Genomic DNA, 15822 nt, shown 5'->3' on the forward strand with positions numbered 1-15822 from the left:
ATAACTTCTACTCCTTAAACATACACGACAATCATAATTACAGTAATGAACTATTAATCTACACACTACAGCTTGTATGAATTTTTCTTAATACAATCAACGGCCGGGAACACTGAACAATTCAGTGATCGCTGCCTGTTGTTGCCTTGCCATTTCTTTCAAGTTCAGGAGCAATGTAGCCCAATGTGCCAGCTTAGTGAGTTGTTTGAGGATCCTTTCCATGATTGCTACACCTTGCCAGTCCAAAATGGCCCAATTTTCCATTTAGTTCATCATCCAGTAGCAAATTGTTTGCCTTGATATCTCTGTGAACAATAACTTCCACCCATTCTTCGTGCAAATAAGCGAGTCCTGAAGCTATGTCTTTGATGATTTTAAATATTTGATTCCATTTAAGCGTGACATTTGTCTCATTGTTGAGACTAGCATTAGTTATGAAATCATAGATCAAATAGAGCTCACCTTTTCATCGACAATAACCAAGCAGTCTTACCAAATTGGGGTGCCGCACTCTCCCAATGGTGGCAATTTCTGCAACAAATTCCTTCATTCCTTGTTTTGAATTGTGTGAAATTCTCTTCACAGCAATTTGAACTTTGGACATTGGTAGGGTACCTTAATAGACTTCACCAAAACCTCCTCTTCCAAGAAATTCTGTATCTTTGAAACCTTTGGTGGCTAGAAATAGATCTTTGTATTTAAATCTGTGAGGTCCATACTGAACCTCCCAATCTTCTAGTATTTTGGAGTAATATGCCTTTCTTTTCAACAAGAAAAAAATGATAAAAATTATTGTTGCTTCCAAAATGATACCCTTCAAGGACAATCCAATAGCCAGAGTAATGTGTCTTCTTGGAATTTTTTTTCATGTGAAAGAAACCGAAGTTGGGAAAGATCAAGCTCCTCAGCTTTCCCATTCAACTGAAAACTCCATCCCAGAACATAATGAGATTGTTGATTTACGCCAATAGATGAAGAAAATCCCACATACATTTGGTCTAAAAAGACTGGTGATAGATCAATTTTCAAAGACAAAAGTGGAAGATAGATTTGGTTTGTTTATGTTTAGGGGTGACAAAGTGACATTAAGTTGTATCTCAATACCATCATATTCCACCCAAGCTTGTATTGGCTCTCCACTCGTAAGGCTGAGGTTATTAAATTCACCATTTTCATTTTTAAAATAGCCTTCAGGAATGGATTTGATTGATATTATGCTGTTAATATTTATCCCAACATAGTTATCATTGATATCCCCAAATTCTATTTCTTTGGATGTGTCAAACTTGATGGAGATGATATGATTTGATGGTTGTCCATGATTTGTTAGATTGACTAAACCAAGATGTTGGGAATCTCCAACTCCAGGGATCTCTTTTAAGGGAGCAATGACAAAAGCCATCCCAGTCCTTTGCGATTCTAAATTTCAGGGACAATTTCAAATACAAACATAGTGGAGAAAGAGAAAGCATTACCAGTTAACGTATTTTTGAAGCTGAATGGAAGGGAGTAGAAAGTGTGGATTATTCCCCATGATATTCATTGATGTGCTTGAAGAGACCAGCAGGTACAATTTCTGCTTCTCCAACTAGTTTGAAGCTTTTGCAAAATGTGAAACCATTATCATAAGAGGACACCACTTTGATTAGAAGAAAGAACAATAAATGAGCCCTAGACAACATGAATCAAAATGTGTACTCTGCTTCAGAACTATTTGTTCTTCTCTAATGGTGCGTAGAGGATTATGAGAGATTGCTTAATTATCCGTAAAATGACTTCAACTTGGCAATTTCTTGTCTTGTGTTGTGCATATAGTAATATAGAGTAGATGAACATCACAGGCATTGCAGTAAAAGAATAAGCTGTAGAAATTCAGACTGTGAAATCAATGGAAGTCCACATAAAAGTAATTCTTCTTATGAATTCAGCACCTATCATTCCCCAATTTCCTTTCTTTTTCTTGGTGCCTTGCTCGACAAGATTTTGGATGGATTGAGAATAAAAAATTCTAAAGAGATGAACTCTGTTTCAACAAATATTTTAAAACTCAATCACCACTAAAGCTATATCAGAAAACATCTTACGTCTTTGGCAGACACTTTTATTAGAATAATGTGAGATAAAGAATTTTCACCGGTCTTTTAGAGTTTGCTGAGGAGCAACCATGGCTACCCCATGGAACTTGAAATCAGGACTAGATCATTTAGGTGCCATCACTAGGGTTTTTGATTTCATGCCTTCATGCAGATGAGGTTTCATGTTCCCTGTCAATGGCTAGTGGTTGGCTGTGTCTTTTACCAATTAAAAAAAAAAAATGATGAAGAAAAGAAAAGAAAAGATGGTTGGCCTCCCCGCGCCCCCCCCCCCCCCCAAAAAAAAAAAAAAAGGGGTTCTTTTTTAATAGTGCCACGACAACTTTTATGAAACTTGTGTCGGGAAATATGCATATAAATTACAAGACTAATAATATAACACATCAAATTTATATTCATACAAAATGAACAATTCATTAAATAATAATACATCAACATGAATTAACAAAACTTTCATTAATCATGAATAATACATCAAATGAATCATAGAATTTTAATTTATACAAATAACATCAACAAAATAAATTAAGCTATGAAGATAATAATAATAAAATAGATAGGAAAGAACTTGCATGGATAATGAGAGGCATGCAAGTACTGTTCTAAAGTCGTATGGCCTCTCTACGTGCAAGTGCAAGCAGACCATTACGGCTCCAATAAACAACCCATATCCGCCAGTGGTCTTCTATGGGCACGTCCACAGAAAGACGAGTGTACCAGCCTTTGTCGAAGTTGCCCCAAACTCAATACATAAAATAGTATATAATAGTATAGGCTCCCAGCCTCACATGCTATCACATGTCATCTATTCACTCAAGAGTAACCCTATAGAATGGTAGAAACTTCCCTTTTATATACTTGTAACTCTTTCTGTATATCATATATCATAATTATAGAATTAAAAATGATTAATAATGATAATAAATATAATAATAATAATATTTAGTATTTATAATAATCACACTTTAATTATATTCGTAATTTTTATTAAATATTCCCAACAATTTGGACTAACTTTTATTTTTAATCAAGTTTAGAAATCGGGTATGAGAGCAGGCAATTTGGACTGACTATTATTTAGTAAAATTAATTTCTACATTAATTTGTTGCAGATTTCACCCTGAGATGAACATTGAATTGGAATAGAGTTACAGCATGATTTAGTAACATCAAATGATGCAATATTTCTACATTTTATCATGACATAACGTTTAAAAGATGCCTACTTGTGATCGGAGCTCATTTTTGGGTAGAAATTCTAGAATTCAGTACCCCTCTGATCAAAATCCATTTGCTGACTTTTTTTAAAGCTTTTGGTTCCTGAATTTGATTTTGGTTATATACAGATAGCTATGTCAGTTCTTGAAAGTGAATATCATTTTTCTGAAAAGCAAACTGCTTTAAATTTTACAGAACCAAGTTGCAGAATATGGATGGGAAGATGCAATTATACTGTTAGGTTTCATGGATTTGAAAGATTGTAGTGGGTGAATTTGTAGTAAAAAAAACAAGTCCCATTTTTCTTCCTTTCCAGCCCTTGAGAATAGTAAAATCTAAGGTTTGTTTTGAAGATTTAAGCTCGGAAGTAAATTCTGTTTTTTTTTTTTTTTTTTTTTTTACATTCTGATACTACCTGCTGTATAAATGTTAAGATGCATTAGCCATAGGTGGTGTGTAGCCTTGTAAAAAAGAATCAAATCATTTAAAGATATCAACTATCAAGTTATCAACTGCTTTTCCATTAGTAGATCAAAAGGGTTTAAAGACGATTAGGTTCCCCCATGGAGTCTGACGACAATGAAGATGCCAAAAATGCAAAAATTTACTAGATAACAAGGATGCACATTTGTGTTTATGCTGTATAAACACACCTCCTCTAAGGAATTGTTTGCACCTAGTAGGAATTGATTCTGAGACCTAATGCTTTACCAACTATCAAGTTATCAACTGCTTTACCAAGCACATTGTTCACATTTTGCGAAAATATTGGTCTTCCATTACTTGATTTCTTTCTTTCTTTCTTACTCTTGTCATTTTTTCCCTATATATATATATAACACACACTATAAATATATATATTATACAACAGTTTCTTAGTAAAATTTTCTACCCCCAGTTTGAAAAAGATGAGACTCTCACCTCATGTCATTAGTGTAGATCATCATAATCGATCTGCCTTCCTGTGCTCTTGTAACATTAGTTCGATATAAGATGTATAAAATGTGGATCCACCCAAAAATAGAAGAATTTACAAATTTGAAACCGTTTTAATTTAGATGGTGGGTTTTTGTAAGAGAGGGAGGAAGGGAGAAATACCAATTATCTGTGTGCAAGAACATCTTACTGATCTAGATTTCTCCCAAACGAAATGGAATTTGTAACTTTTACCTGTGTGTACCAGACTTGGATTGGAAACTATGTAATGACCCTTGAAAATTGAAACCAGATAAATTTCGATATACATAATTCTATGGCGCACCAATACTGATATGGTAGGTGCACTAACGCTCAAGAAAAAAAAAGCGAAAAAAAAAAAAGAAGAAGCACCCTCTATTGTTCACCAAATACTTCAATTGTCCATAAGGTTAATTACTGAAACAAATCCTTTAGTATTATCGGCCTCCAGAGAGAAGTGATTCTGCAGCAGAGGATGAGTGTGAAAATGCCTTCTCCATTGAATTTGGATACAATATTGCAAAATCATCGAAGCCTTCACGGTGTGCAAAAGTTAGACCAGCGGCAGTTATACGGAGCGATGCCAACTCTGGCAGAGGAATGTCACCCTCCAAATGTTGCACAACTTGCCGCATAGTTGGCCTAACCACCGGCTCTGAATGAGAGCACTGCAAGCCGAGTTTCAACACTAACTCCACTTCCTCTGGCACATAGTTGGTACCCAATTTAGGATCGACTGCCCGAAGAATATCACCTCTACTCCAACAACCAAACACCCAATCAACCAAAATTAGATCCTCAGCTGGTGCTCGTGGCTCTATTGGCCGTCTTCCACAAGCAACCTCAAGCAAAAATGCCCCAAAAGCATACACATCAGTGCTCGTTGTGGCCTTGCCGGTCCTAGTGTGCTCTGGGGCAAGGTACCCAAAAGTTCCAACCGCATGGGTAGTTTCAGGAAGAGTTCCATGTTCATACAATCTTGCTAGGCCAAAATCCCCCAATCTCCCATTTAATTCTCCATCCAACAGGACATTACTGGCCTTGATATCTCTGTGAACCACAACTTGTTCCCATTCTTCGTGCAGATAGAAAAGCCCTGATGCTACAGCTTTGATGACTTGAAATCTCTGGCTCCAATTCAGGGTGAACTCTGGTTGGTCATACAAGAACTTGTCTAAACTTCCATTTGGCATGTAATCATACACCAAAAGCAACTCTCCTTTGCGCCTGCAATAGCCCAAGAATTGTACTAAGTTGCGATGGCGTAGCCTCCCAATACTAACTATTTCTGCAACAAAGTCCTTCATACCCTGCCTAGATTCATGAGAGACCCTCTTCACTGCTACTTCAATTTCAGAGGTAGGTAATACACCTCTGTAGACCCTTCCAAATCCTCCAGTTCCCAACAATTCTTTGTCTCGAAACCCTTTGGTGGCAATATATAGATCTTTGTACTTGAATCTATGATGCCCATAGGCAAGCTCCCAAAATTCTAGTTCTTCTGCATACTTCTCCTTCCTTCTAACGTAGTAAACTGTGCCTGAGACCACTGCTAACACTAAGACTACGCAAATCACAGGCAACCCAATTGTCAAAACTCGAGATGTTTGTTTTGTTCCAATTCGAGGAAGCTTAGGAAGTTGAGAGAGGTCGAGCTCTTGAGCCTGGCCATTCATCTTGAAGCTCCATCCTAATATATAATGGAGCGTTAGGATTGAGCCGGTGGACGATGAGAAGCCAACATACATGGTTTCATTGATTATAGGCGAAAGATCAGAGTAGTAGGACAGGAGTGGTGTATTTGGTTTCTGGACATGAAGAGGAGCTAGTGTGACATTCATGACTTTTTCCACACCATCATAGACCACCCAGATTTGCATCGGATGGCCACTAAAAAGGGACAAGTTCTGGAACAGACCATTATTAGGAGCATAATAACCTGCTGGCTTGGCTAGTGTGGAATTCAACCCATTAATGTCAATCCCAACATGGTTGTTGTTAATATCATTGAACTCCGGGTTCTGAATGGTATCGAGCTCTACAGCGACAACGCGGTTAGTGGAGTTACCATCGTTGGCCTTATTGAAAAGACCAAGGTATGTGCTTGGAAGAGCACCGGGGAGGCCTCTTGTTGGTGCAATCACGAAAGCAATTCCGTGACCACTCACAGTTGGATATTTGGGGATGATGGCAAAGACAAAAGTGGTGGAGAAGGAGAAAGTAGTGTTTGATGAATTCTTGAAGTTAATTGGGTAAGGGTAGAAGGCATGACCCAGTTGTTGTACGGTGTTATTGGTGAGCTCCAAGAGGCCATTGGGCGTGAACTTTGCTATGCCGTCGAGGCTCAGATTGTTTGATCGGAAACCATTGTAGGTGAAACCAATATCTTCAGTGGCTGCTAAGTCAAGACACAACAGTAGTACTATTACAAGTTTGGAGGACATGGCTAGGGAATGGAAACAACTCTTCCTGGGATTGGTCATCTCCTTTTCACAATGTAACATTTGATTCACTGGTTAGTCATTTGCCCACTGGGAGTGGACCAGTCTACGCCGGAAGAAGATGTTATTATGGGAGAAGATTATTTGGTGAGTTGGGTATACTAAACTCAATCTAAATCAGAAGGCATCTTACAATAAAATTGGTCTCACATAATTACAAAAATTATTTTCAACCATATACATTGGACTAGACTGTCACGGTTACTGAGTTCACATGCGAGTCCACGACCTGTTACCATTAAATCACTATGCCAACTTGGCAATAAGAAAAATGAAAGAAGAATGACACGATTTTGAAAGAAAAAGAATTTTGTGATTAAAGTTGATAAATTTTACTTTTTAAAGAAAATTAAAGGGATTTAAAGAGGGAAGTAATGAAAATTAAAGAGAATTTTATAAACTAAAATAGTTTTAGGGAGCATTATGTAAAGATTTTCATATATACGTAAAAAAAAAAAAATTTAAAATAACAATATATAATATCATGGGCGGGGACCGGCTCCGCCCATGGAGTCTATAACTCCAATAATGTCATTTTAGTGTGTAATTATGAAAGTCATTCTAAGTTCAGTGAGATAATTTTGAGAATGTTAAGTGTTAACTATAAAAGCTATTTAAGTCCAATGAGATTCTAAATTTCAACAACAATATCAAATACAAACACAGTGGTGATAGAAAGAGCATTACCAGTTGATGAATTAGGGTTGAAGTGTCCCAAAAAATTTTACTTTTGTGGGTGATTTTATAATTATTTTTAGAAGTGAGATTCAACGCAATTAAAAACATATTATGAATTAATTACAAAAGTAATATTAAATTTAAGAAAACAAAAATAACAATTCATTCTTGATTATATAAATAAAATAATTAAAATCTATTATTTTATATATATAATAATTATATTAATTTTTTTTATTTTTGACGTATTTATACTATATACGTGTTTAATTAAAAAAAAAAAAAAATTGACATACCGTGTTGTACCTGTCAGGTGTCGTATGCATTCTTCTAACTTGAATCGGAATAATTACTCCGTATATCCTAAGCTCCGTATGAAGTTTCATTGATGATGACCTTGAGAGGGCCATCTGGTACAATCACTGCCACTCGACTATTTTGAATTTTTCATAAAAAAATGAAACCTGTCATAAGAGGACACCACTTTGATGACAAGGAGGGAGAGGAATAAATAAGTGCTGGATAGCAGAATTGGAAATTTGTCTTGTAATATAAAAAATAAAAATAAAAATAAAAAATTGTCTTCTTCTCCCTCTTCATCGGGTTCTATATCGTGGGGTTCTATATCGTGACATTGAAAAGTATGAGAAGAAGTTTCTAATTAATAAATTTGTCATTGATGTCTGAATTGTTTTTGTCGCTCTGCATGACCTGTCAAATAAAAATGAATTGTTCGCCGACAAATTGGACTTGTAAATTGTGATCAATTTTTATTTTTTTATTATTATTATTATTATTTGACACCAACTAGGAAGCAATCACGTGACCAATTATTAATGCAAAGTTCATTCACCGGTTAAAAGTCAAAGTCGCCTCGTGGGAAAGGATGAAGCCACGTGGATTCTCCTTTCTTTTTCACGATGCTATGGTTGACAGGGCATTGGATGGACTTTGTGGGTTTGGTTAGCATGAAGTAAATAAATAGTAAAAGGAAAGAAAAATATTTAACTTTTTTAAAGATTTGGTTAGCGTGAAAAAAAAAAAATTACAGGAAAATAATTTTCTTGAACTGCTTAATTTTTCTCAGGAAAATTTTACTTTCCCGTGTTTCCTTCACATCTTGGTTTCCTATTATGCCCATGTCACTTTCTTCACTTTCTCCACAAACTTCTAAAACAAGTGAGTTTTATTCTTTTACAAATTGCTTATAAGATCATGTAAATACTAATTTAATTGTATATAGTTTTATATCAAAATTAAAATTTTATTTTTTTTATTTTTTTCCTTCCACAATTAAGAGTTATATATATATATATATATAACTCTTAATCATTATTAATTGTGGAAGGAAAAAATAAAATAAAATAAAATTTTAATTTTGATATAAAACTATATATATATATGAGTATTTGGTAACAAAGTATTAGGTAAAAAACTATGTTAGTGTCTATACAAGTTTTTAAATTATAATTTAATTCATATATATATATATATATATATACACACACACACACATAGACTTCTCATGACTTTAAGACTCAACCACTAAAATGTACCAAACTCATTTAATTTTAACCCTACGTATATTAGATATACCAAATTAATTTAGTTTTAACTCTACGTATATTATATGTACCAAGTATTTTATTTCTATTAGACTAAAGTTTTTTTTTTTTTTTTTTTTTTTGACTAAAAGTACATATATTAACTTCAACCTTTTATCCTCAAGAATATTCGGATCAAATTTTTTTATTAATTAAACTTGTACATATAATCACATATATCTAATTATTAAACATCAGAAGACAAGTACTATAATGTCCATTAATTTATCTTTGAACTTAAAATTTTAATTTTGTTCATAATTCTGGAGATATAATAATATCTCAAAAGAATACAAAGTAATCTTACGATTAAAAGGGTATTTTTGGGAACTACAATCACTTTCTTTTCACTTTCATTCTTTCCAAACTCATAAAACAATATTTTCTCACAACTTTCTTGAAAAATTTTCTTGCTAACCAAATACATAATAGAAACTTGATTTTCTTTACCTTTCTTTTCCTTTCTTTCACTTTCACTTTCCATCAAAAAATTTTATCTAACCAAACGGACCCCAAAGTTTGGACTTATTAGGCTCCACTTATTTTTTTCAATTTTTTATTTTTTATTTTTTGGGTAAAATTTATTTATTTATTATTATTTTTTTACTTTTGATATTTGAGATCAAATCTATAAACGTATAAAATAACTTATTAAAATTTAATGGATAAATTATTTGTATTATATTTTAAATTTTTTTTAATTATTTTATGATAATTAATTAACGAAAAATAAAAAAAAAATATTTTTAAAAAAATATTTTACAAATAAATGGAGCCCCTTAATTAATAGCCCAACTACATAACCATTAGTAAATAAAAAATGGAGCTCCAAGAGGCAATTGGGTGTGAACTTTGCTATGCCGTCTAGGCTCAAATTGTTTGATTGGAAACCATTATAGGTGAAACCAATATCTTTCGTGGCTGCTAAGTCAAGACATAACCGCAGTACTATTACAAGTTTGGAGGACACTGCTAGGGTATGGAAACAACTCTTCCTAGGATTATATCACAACTCTTACAAAACTCTTATAAAAAAGCCCCCAGGACTTGGTAAGGTAATGACCTAGAAATAATCACGTCCCAAGTTTGAACCCGTCCATCCCCATTATTTTTCCTGACTTACCTTGCCGCCCAGGTTCGAACCCATCCATCCCCATTATTCTCCCTGACTTACTTTGTTACTGTAATGTTTCAATTCGTCTGCATATATACATAATAATATTATAAAAAGTTTTGTGGGACCCACCCTATTTTAAGTTATGCTTTGGCTTCAGGGTTAACAGACCATCAAAAAAAAAAAAACAAAATTCTCTTCTCTCTGCTGCGTCTTCTCTCTGTGTGTGTACTGTTTTTCTTTTTTCTTTTGCAACCTTAAAGCTTTGATTAATCTTCAACCTCTTGGTCATATTAAGTGCCGTTTGTGGCAAAACAGAGAGCACGACGAGCTCTACACGTGTGTACCAGCAATTTTAGTTTTGAGCAACCTAGGGAGTCCGAAAAATCTTGACCCATTTTGAGGGTTTGAGGTGAAAATTGGGGGTTTTGGCTTAAATTGAGGTAGGGGTGTTTAATCCATAATCTCTTAGATTTTGGTGAATTATTTTTCATAATTTGTGTTTAATTTGTGTTCTAATTTGTGTTATTTTCATATTTGTTATATGTTGTATATGAGATGTGTATATATATATATGTTAGTTGTTATGTGATAAAGGATCATGTTAAATTGATGTTAAATTTCATACCTATATGCTGAATTTTATGATTTTGAAGCATGATATAAATTCCTAAAATATTCCTATAAGGCATGTATATTGTAAATATTTGACTTGTAAGAAATAAAAATTTCTTTCTTGGTATGTCATTGAAATGTATAAGACATATATGCATTCATTGGGATAAAATGGAAAAAAATGATTTGAAAGAAAAGAAATGGATTTTAGGAAAGAATTTTGAAAAGAATTTTGAAAAAAACCCGGCTGCCTAGGAGTTGCCTAGGGTCCGCAGTGTTAGTGATGCCTAGAGGGGATTAGGGAGACCGCCCTAGTGTGGTTGAGTTACCTGGGCCCCAAATGACGCCATAGAGTTGCCATGGGTCAGGGACAGTGGCCAATCCTCCTCTCGTGCCGCCATGGAGTTACCATGGGACGGGTTCACTAACGGTTTGGAAATGAGAATGGAAATGGTTTTGGGAAAATGGGGAGTGACATTGCATGGCACGGCATCTCAATGTATAGCATATTTATTTATGGTATTAGATTAATGATGTGGTATCGTAGTTATACTTTTACTCCCGGCATGGTATGATCCTAATTTCCTTATTCTTATTCATTGTGTGGATTCACGGGGTCTCAAGAGGTATGCCTTAGGCACTACCTACTGAGCAATTTTGCTCACCCCTATTATTAAACATTTTTTAGGGCTCGGAAAAGAAGTGGCGGATGACAATCCCCCGCAAACTTGAAGAAGATTAGGAGTTGTATTTTGTTATCTTTTGTATCTTAGCCCATTTTTTTTGTATTGTCTCAAACTATGTAAAAGAGTATTTATTTTTGCAAATCATGGCCCTGTAACATAACTAAGATACTTGATTATTTTTGTTGTAAACTGAGACCATGTAAATGCTTAAGTTGAAGGGGATGACGATGATGGGCTAATTTGGGAAGGTTGTTGATGTTGTGGTATTAGAAAATGCATTATATTTCTTTTGTATTGTGTGTTGGGGTAAGTTGGATAGATCTTGAAAGGCCGTTTTTTTTTTTTTTTTTTTTTTTTTCATTTAAACAGGTTGTTAAAGGACCATTTTTAGCGGAGGTCATACCGAAATTTTTTAAATTTTTTTTTATTATTTTTGGTATTCAGTTTAGGATCATTACAAATTTAGTATCAGAGCCTTGGTTCGAAAACCATTAGGACAACGAGTAGAGGCCTACCTAGGGTTGTCTGGGAAGTCATTGGCATTGTTATTTCCTTATTTGCAAAAGTGTTTTGCTAACTGTTTACTGTTTACGTGCCTATGTGCTTATATGCTTACATTAATGTGTTCATTGCATAGTCTTGCATGCTAAGTGTTAGTATAGCATCCTTTTATGTTGAGTTGTTCATGGTTGGACCTTAGTGTTATCATTATTGAACTGTTTTCTTTGTTTTATAGAATGATGTCACGACGTGAGGAACCAAGGGAAGTTGGCCCTAGGCCAACAAGGGGTGATGTTGGCGAGAGCTTTAGCTCTAATCCAGCGGAGCCAATTAATAAGGACACACTTCTTCGGGATTTGATTGCCCCAAGAGTTGTTCCTACAATGAGGGATAATGTGGAAGCACCCGTTGAAGAGGGTGAAAGTCCGGCAGAACTAGTATTGAATCGCTTGTTGCAGAAGGCCTTGAGGGCCACCATTACTACTCAGCTGCAGCCAATACCGCAGCCTGTACCATAACCGGTAGTGCAAGTAGTGGAGACGCTAGCACAGAAGCGTCTCAAGATTATTAAAGGGTTTTCTCAGTTGATGCCAGTGATGTTTGAAGGCGGTGCAGATCCCATAGTAGCGGATGACTACATGGAGCAAGTTGAAACTCAATGGACTTCTATGGATGTGACGGATGATCACTTGAAAATCATCCTAGCCACTTACAAGTTTTCAAAGGATGCCAAGTTTTGGTGGAAGTCAGTCACAAATCAGTATAAAATTGAAGAGATGAGTTGGGATAGGTTCAAGAAGCTATTCTATGAGAAGTATTTCCCTGTTTCCAAGAGGTGGGAGTTAAAGAATCAGTTTATTGGTGATAAGTGCTTAAATGTTGCACATTTCAGCACCTAAGCTAAGGTATTTCAGTCTTTGCATCTATCTTAATTTTATATTTTAGTCCTAATTTATGTTTATGTGTATTTCAGGGCAATAAAGTTAAAATGAGCTAAGAACAGTCCAATTAAGCCATTTTGGAGTTAAGCGAAGATTTTCAGACAATGGCACAAAGCGGTCAATTTCGGGCCTTTGATGATGTTCCCAAAGATGGAGAAGCAAACCAAATAGCCGGGGCAAAAATGGAGCTGAATAGGGCTTAAAGGAATTTGTCAACTCTGGGGGGATCGATCCCCAGGGTGGGGGATCGATCCCCCAGGACTTAGCAACATTACAGTTTTTATTTAATTTTTGGGCTCATTTTGGGAACTGTTGGGCTTTAATGAGATTGTTACTTAAGGCCCAGTGAGCCATTAGATTAGGGTTAGTTTTAGTTTTTATTTAGGTAAAGATTATTAGAGAAAAAAAAAAAAAAAAAAAAAAAAGTTTTATTTTATTTTTTATTTTTCTGTATCGTAGTATCGTATTTTCTCTCTGGAAAAACACGCGAATAAAGGGAAAAAGCAAGAACAGGCTAGGGTTTGGAAGAAAAGTTCAGAGAAGATGAAGCAGATGATGGGGATTGTCCTCTCTTCGACTCCATCAACCATGAGTGGCTGATTCTTCTACTTAGGGTTGGATAAACCCTAAGCATGTAACCTATTCTCTCTCTCTTTTCATACTTTTTGGGGATTAATTTATGTAATTAGTGTATAGTCTTGAATATTATGAATTAAATTCTTCCAATTGATTATCTGTATTAACCTCATATTGTCTTATGTGTGGTTGATTGATAAACAAATTTTACACATGAATTCTTTGTTAATTGATTCTTGTGATGGCTATGCATGGTATTGCTTAGTTGTAATTGTGTTTCAAATTGATGAAAAATGCTTACATTTGATGGATGGTACTACATGTTTAGGTTAATTTGTTGTTTAATTAGTTTTAAATTCATGTTTAATTAGTTTAATTTAAGTTTAATTAATTTAATTGCAATTCAATTATTAGGTAAGTAGACCATCCATACTTGATGTTTGAATTCCATACTTTTTGTCACAATTGCATTATCTTCTAGATTAATGTGTGTTAAATTTGTAACTTGGATTGATAAATCATGCTTTGAATGGGTGAATTGCACTACACTTAGTTTAATTGTCATTAGGTAGTTGATTCATGCTTGAAATTGATGGTTTACACTTTTCATTGCTCTTGTTAGCCACATATAGATTACATAGTATTATTTCCCCAATTAGTTGAAAGTGAGTGAGTTAGGGAATGTGCTTAGTGGTGAATCCTACACCCTAAGTCTCTTTCCAATCTCTTAAACTCTATTTCTTTATTGCAATCATTTAGTTTAAAATTAGTTTTAATCACAAACAAAACCCTTTTGGCAATCACATAAGCATTAAAGTAGAATTCAATTCTAGAAAACCTATAATTGTTTAGATCTCTTGGGACGATCCCTGCTCACTTCATACTCCATAGTATAAGTGTTTAGTGGTTTTATAAATTTTAAAATATGGTGCCCACTTGACATTATTTCTAAACCTAAAGTGTTGTGCATTATTTTGTGCACACGCTCGGTCGCACCATAGTTTTGGCGCCGTTGCCGGGGATCTAACGGTTTTAAATAATTGAATTAAACATTAGTTCTTTGTTGATTGTCTACTTTTAAGTCATTTTAATTTTTAATTTTTTTTTATTTGATTTGTCAATTAGGTACTTGAAGCAAAGTGGAGCAAACGCTGGACTTAGAAGCAATTAAAAAAAAAATTTGAAGTTGCTTAAGGACCATCTGTAAGTTCTCTTTAATTTTAGTACTTTAATTGTATACCAATTTGCATGCTTTGGACAGCCCAAGTGGAGGCTTAAATTGAATTGTTTTATTTTTAAGTCCAAGCATACCTTCTTGTAGAAGGCATCGGCCCGTGTGGAGGCATTTATTTGTTTTAAGTGCATTGATATTATTGAGGAGTTTGGGAACATCGTATGTGGAGGTTGAAATTTTGAAATGTTGGTGTGTTGACTTGTTCTAGTGCATGCATGGTCGTAGATCACTTAATCGTCCTCTTGCTCCTGTAAATCAAAATCTCGAAATTTTTCTTCGGCGTTTAAGAAGTAGTACTAGGGATAGTCATCTTAATCTTTTAAATTTTGATCTTCCATCACCTTTAATGGAAGATCCAATTGAAGATCCCGTTGTAGATCTTGGTCATGTGGATCATAATGGTGTGCACCACCCACCACAAGTTCATATTGTGGATCCTCAAGGTGTGCATCCACCCTTGGGAATGCCACAACCAGTTAATCATGCGGTGCAACAACCTAATCTAGGGATGCCAAGGCCAAATGTTGTTCCCCCAATTGGTGAGCAACAACAACAATATGTTCAAATGGCATACCCTCAACAAGGTCAAATGGCATATCATCAACAAGGTCAAATGCCATATCCTCCTCTCAATCCTCCAATGGTCCTTAGGGATCGTTACACTCCAAATCAATATAATGCACCTACTTGCATTCAATTGCCAAATTTTCGTGCTCATCATTATGAGATTAAGGCTTCCACCATTAACATGTGCCCCCTTTTCTATGGGTTGAGCAATGAAGAGCCTTATAAACATTTAGATGAGTTCTTGGAAGTTTGTTCCACCGTGAAAATCACGGATGTTCCGGAAGAAGTCCTAAAAATGAAGCTTTTCCCTTTCACTCTTCGGGATAAAGCTAAATATTGGTTCAACAACTTGCGGCCAAATACAATCACCTCTTGGGCACAATTGCAACAAGAGTTCTTAAAAAAGTATTACCCCGCAAGTCGAACTGATGCCATGAGAACTTCCATTCGTGAATTTAAACAACAAGAAGGAGAACCCCTTCATGAAGCATGGGAACGTTTGAATGACTTGCTACGGAAGTGTCCACATCATGACAT

General features: G+C 34.9%; 1 protein-coding gene, 1 non-coding gene and 1 pseudogene across 2 annotated transcripts; all 3 read right to left on the minus strand.

Annotated features, from left to right (window-relative positions):
* Positions 1-121: 121 nt before the first annotated feature.
* LOC132295636 (L-type lectin-domain containing receptor kinase V.9-like) lies at positions 122-1682 on the minus strand (annotated as a pseudogene).
* Positions 1683-4496: 2814 nt separating this feature from the next.
* On the minus strand, positions 4497-6919 carry LOC132293573 (L-type lectin-domain containing receptor kinase IV.1-like). The gene has a single exon (XM_059791109.1). The coding sequence runs from the start codon at positions 6770-6772 to the stop codon at positions 4706-4708; it is 2067 nt and encodes a 688-aa protein (XP_059647092.1). The 5' UTR covers positions 6773-6919; the 3' UTR covers positions 4497-4705.
* Positions 6920-15715: 8796 nt separating this feature from the next.
* On the minus strand, positions 15716-15822 carry LOC132297831 (small nucleolar RNA R71). The gene has a single exon (XR_009479421.1). It is a non-coding gene; the product is annotated as a small nucleolar RNA R71 (small nucleolar RNA).

This window comes from Cornus florida, unplaced genomic scaffold (genome assembly GCF_030987335.1).
Source record: "Cornus florida cultivar Cherokee Brave unplaced genomic scaffold, ASM3098733v1 CherokeeBrave_3.0.0_Hap2_Chr02, whole genome shotgun sequence".
Lineage (NCBI taxonomy): Eukaryota > Viridiplantae > Streptophyta > Magnoliopsida > Cornales > Cornaceae > Cornus > Cornus florida.

Bases quoted from the DNA above. Each gene is read 5' to 3' on its own strand.
- LOC132293573 (XM_059791109.1), bottom strand. From the start codon at position 6,772: ATGTTACATTGTGAAAAGGAGATGACCAATCCCAGGAAGAGTTGTTTC.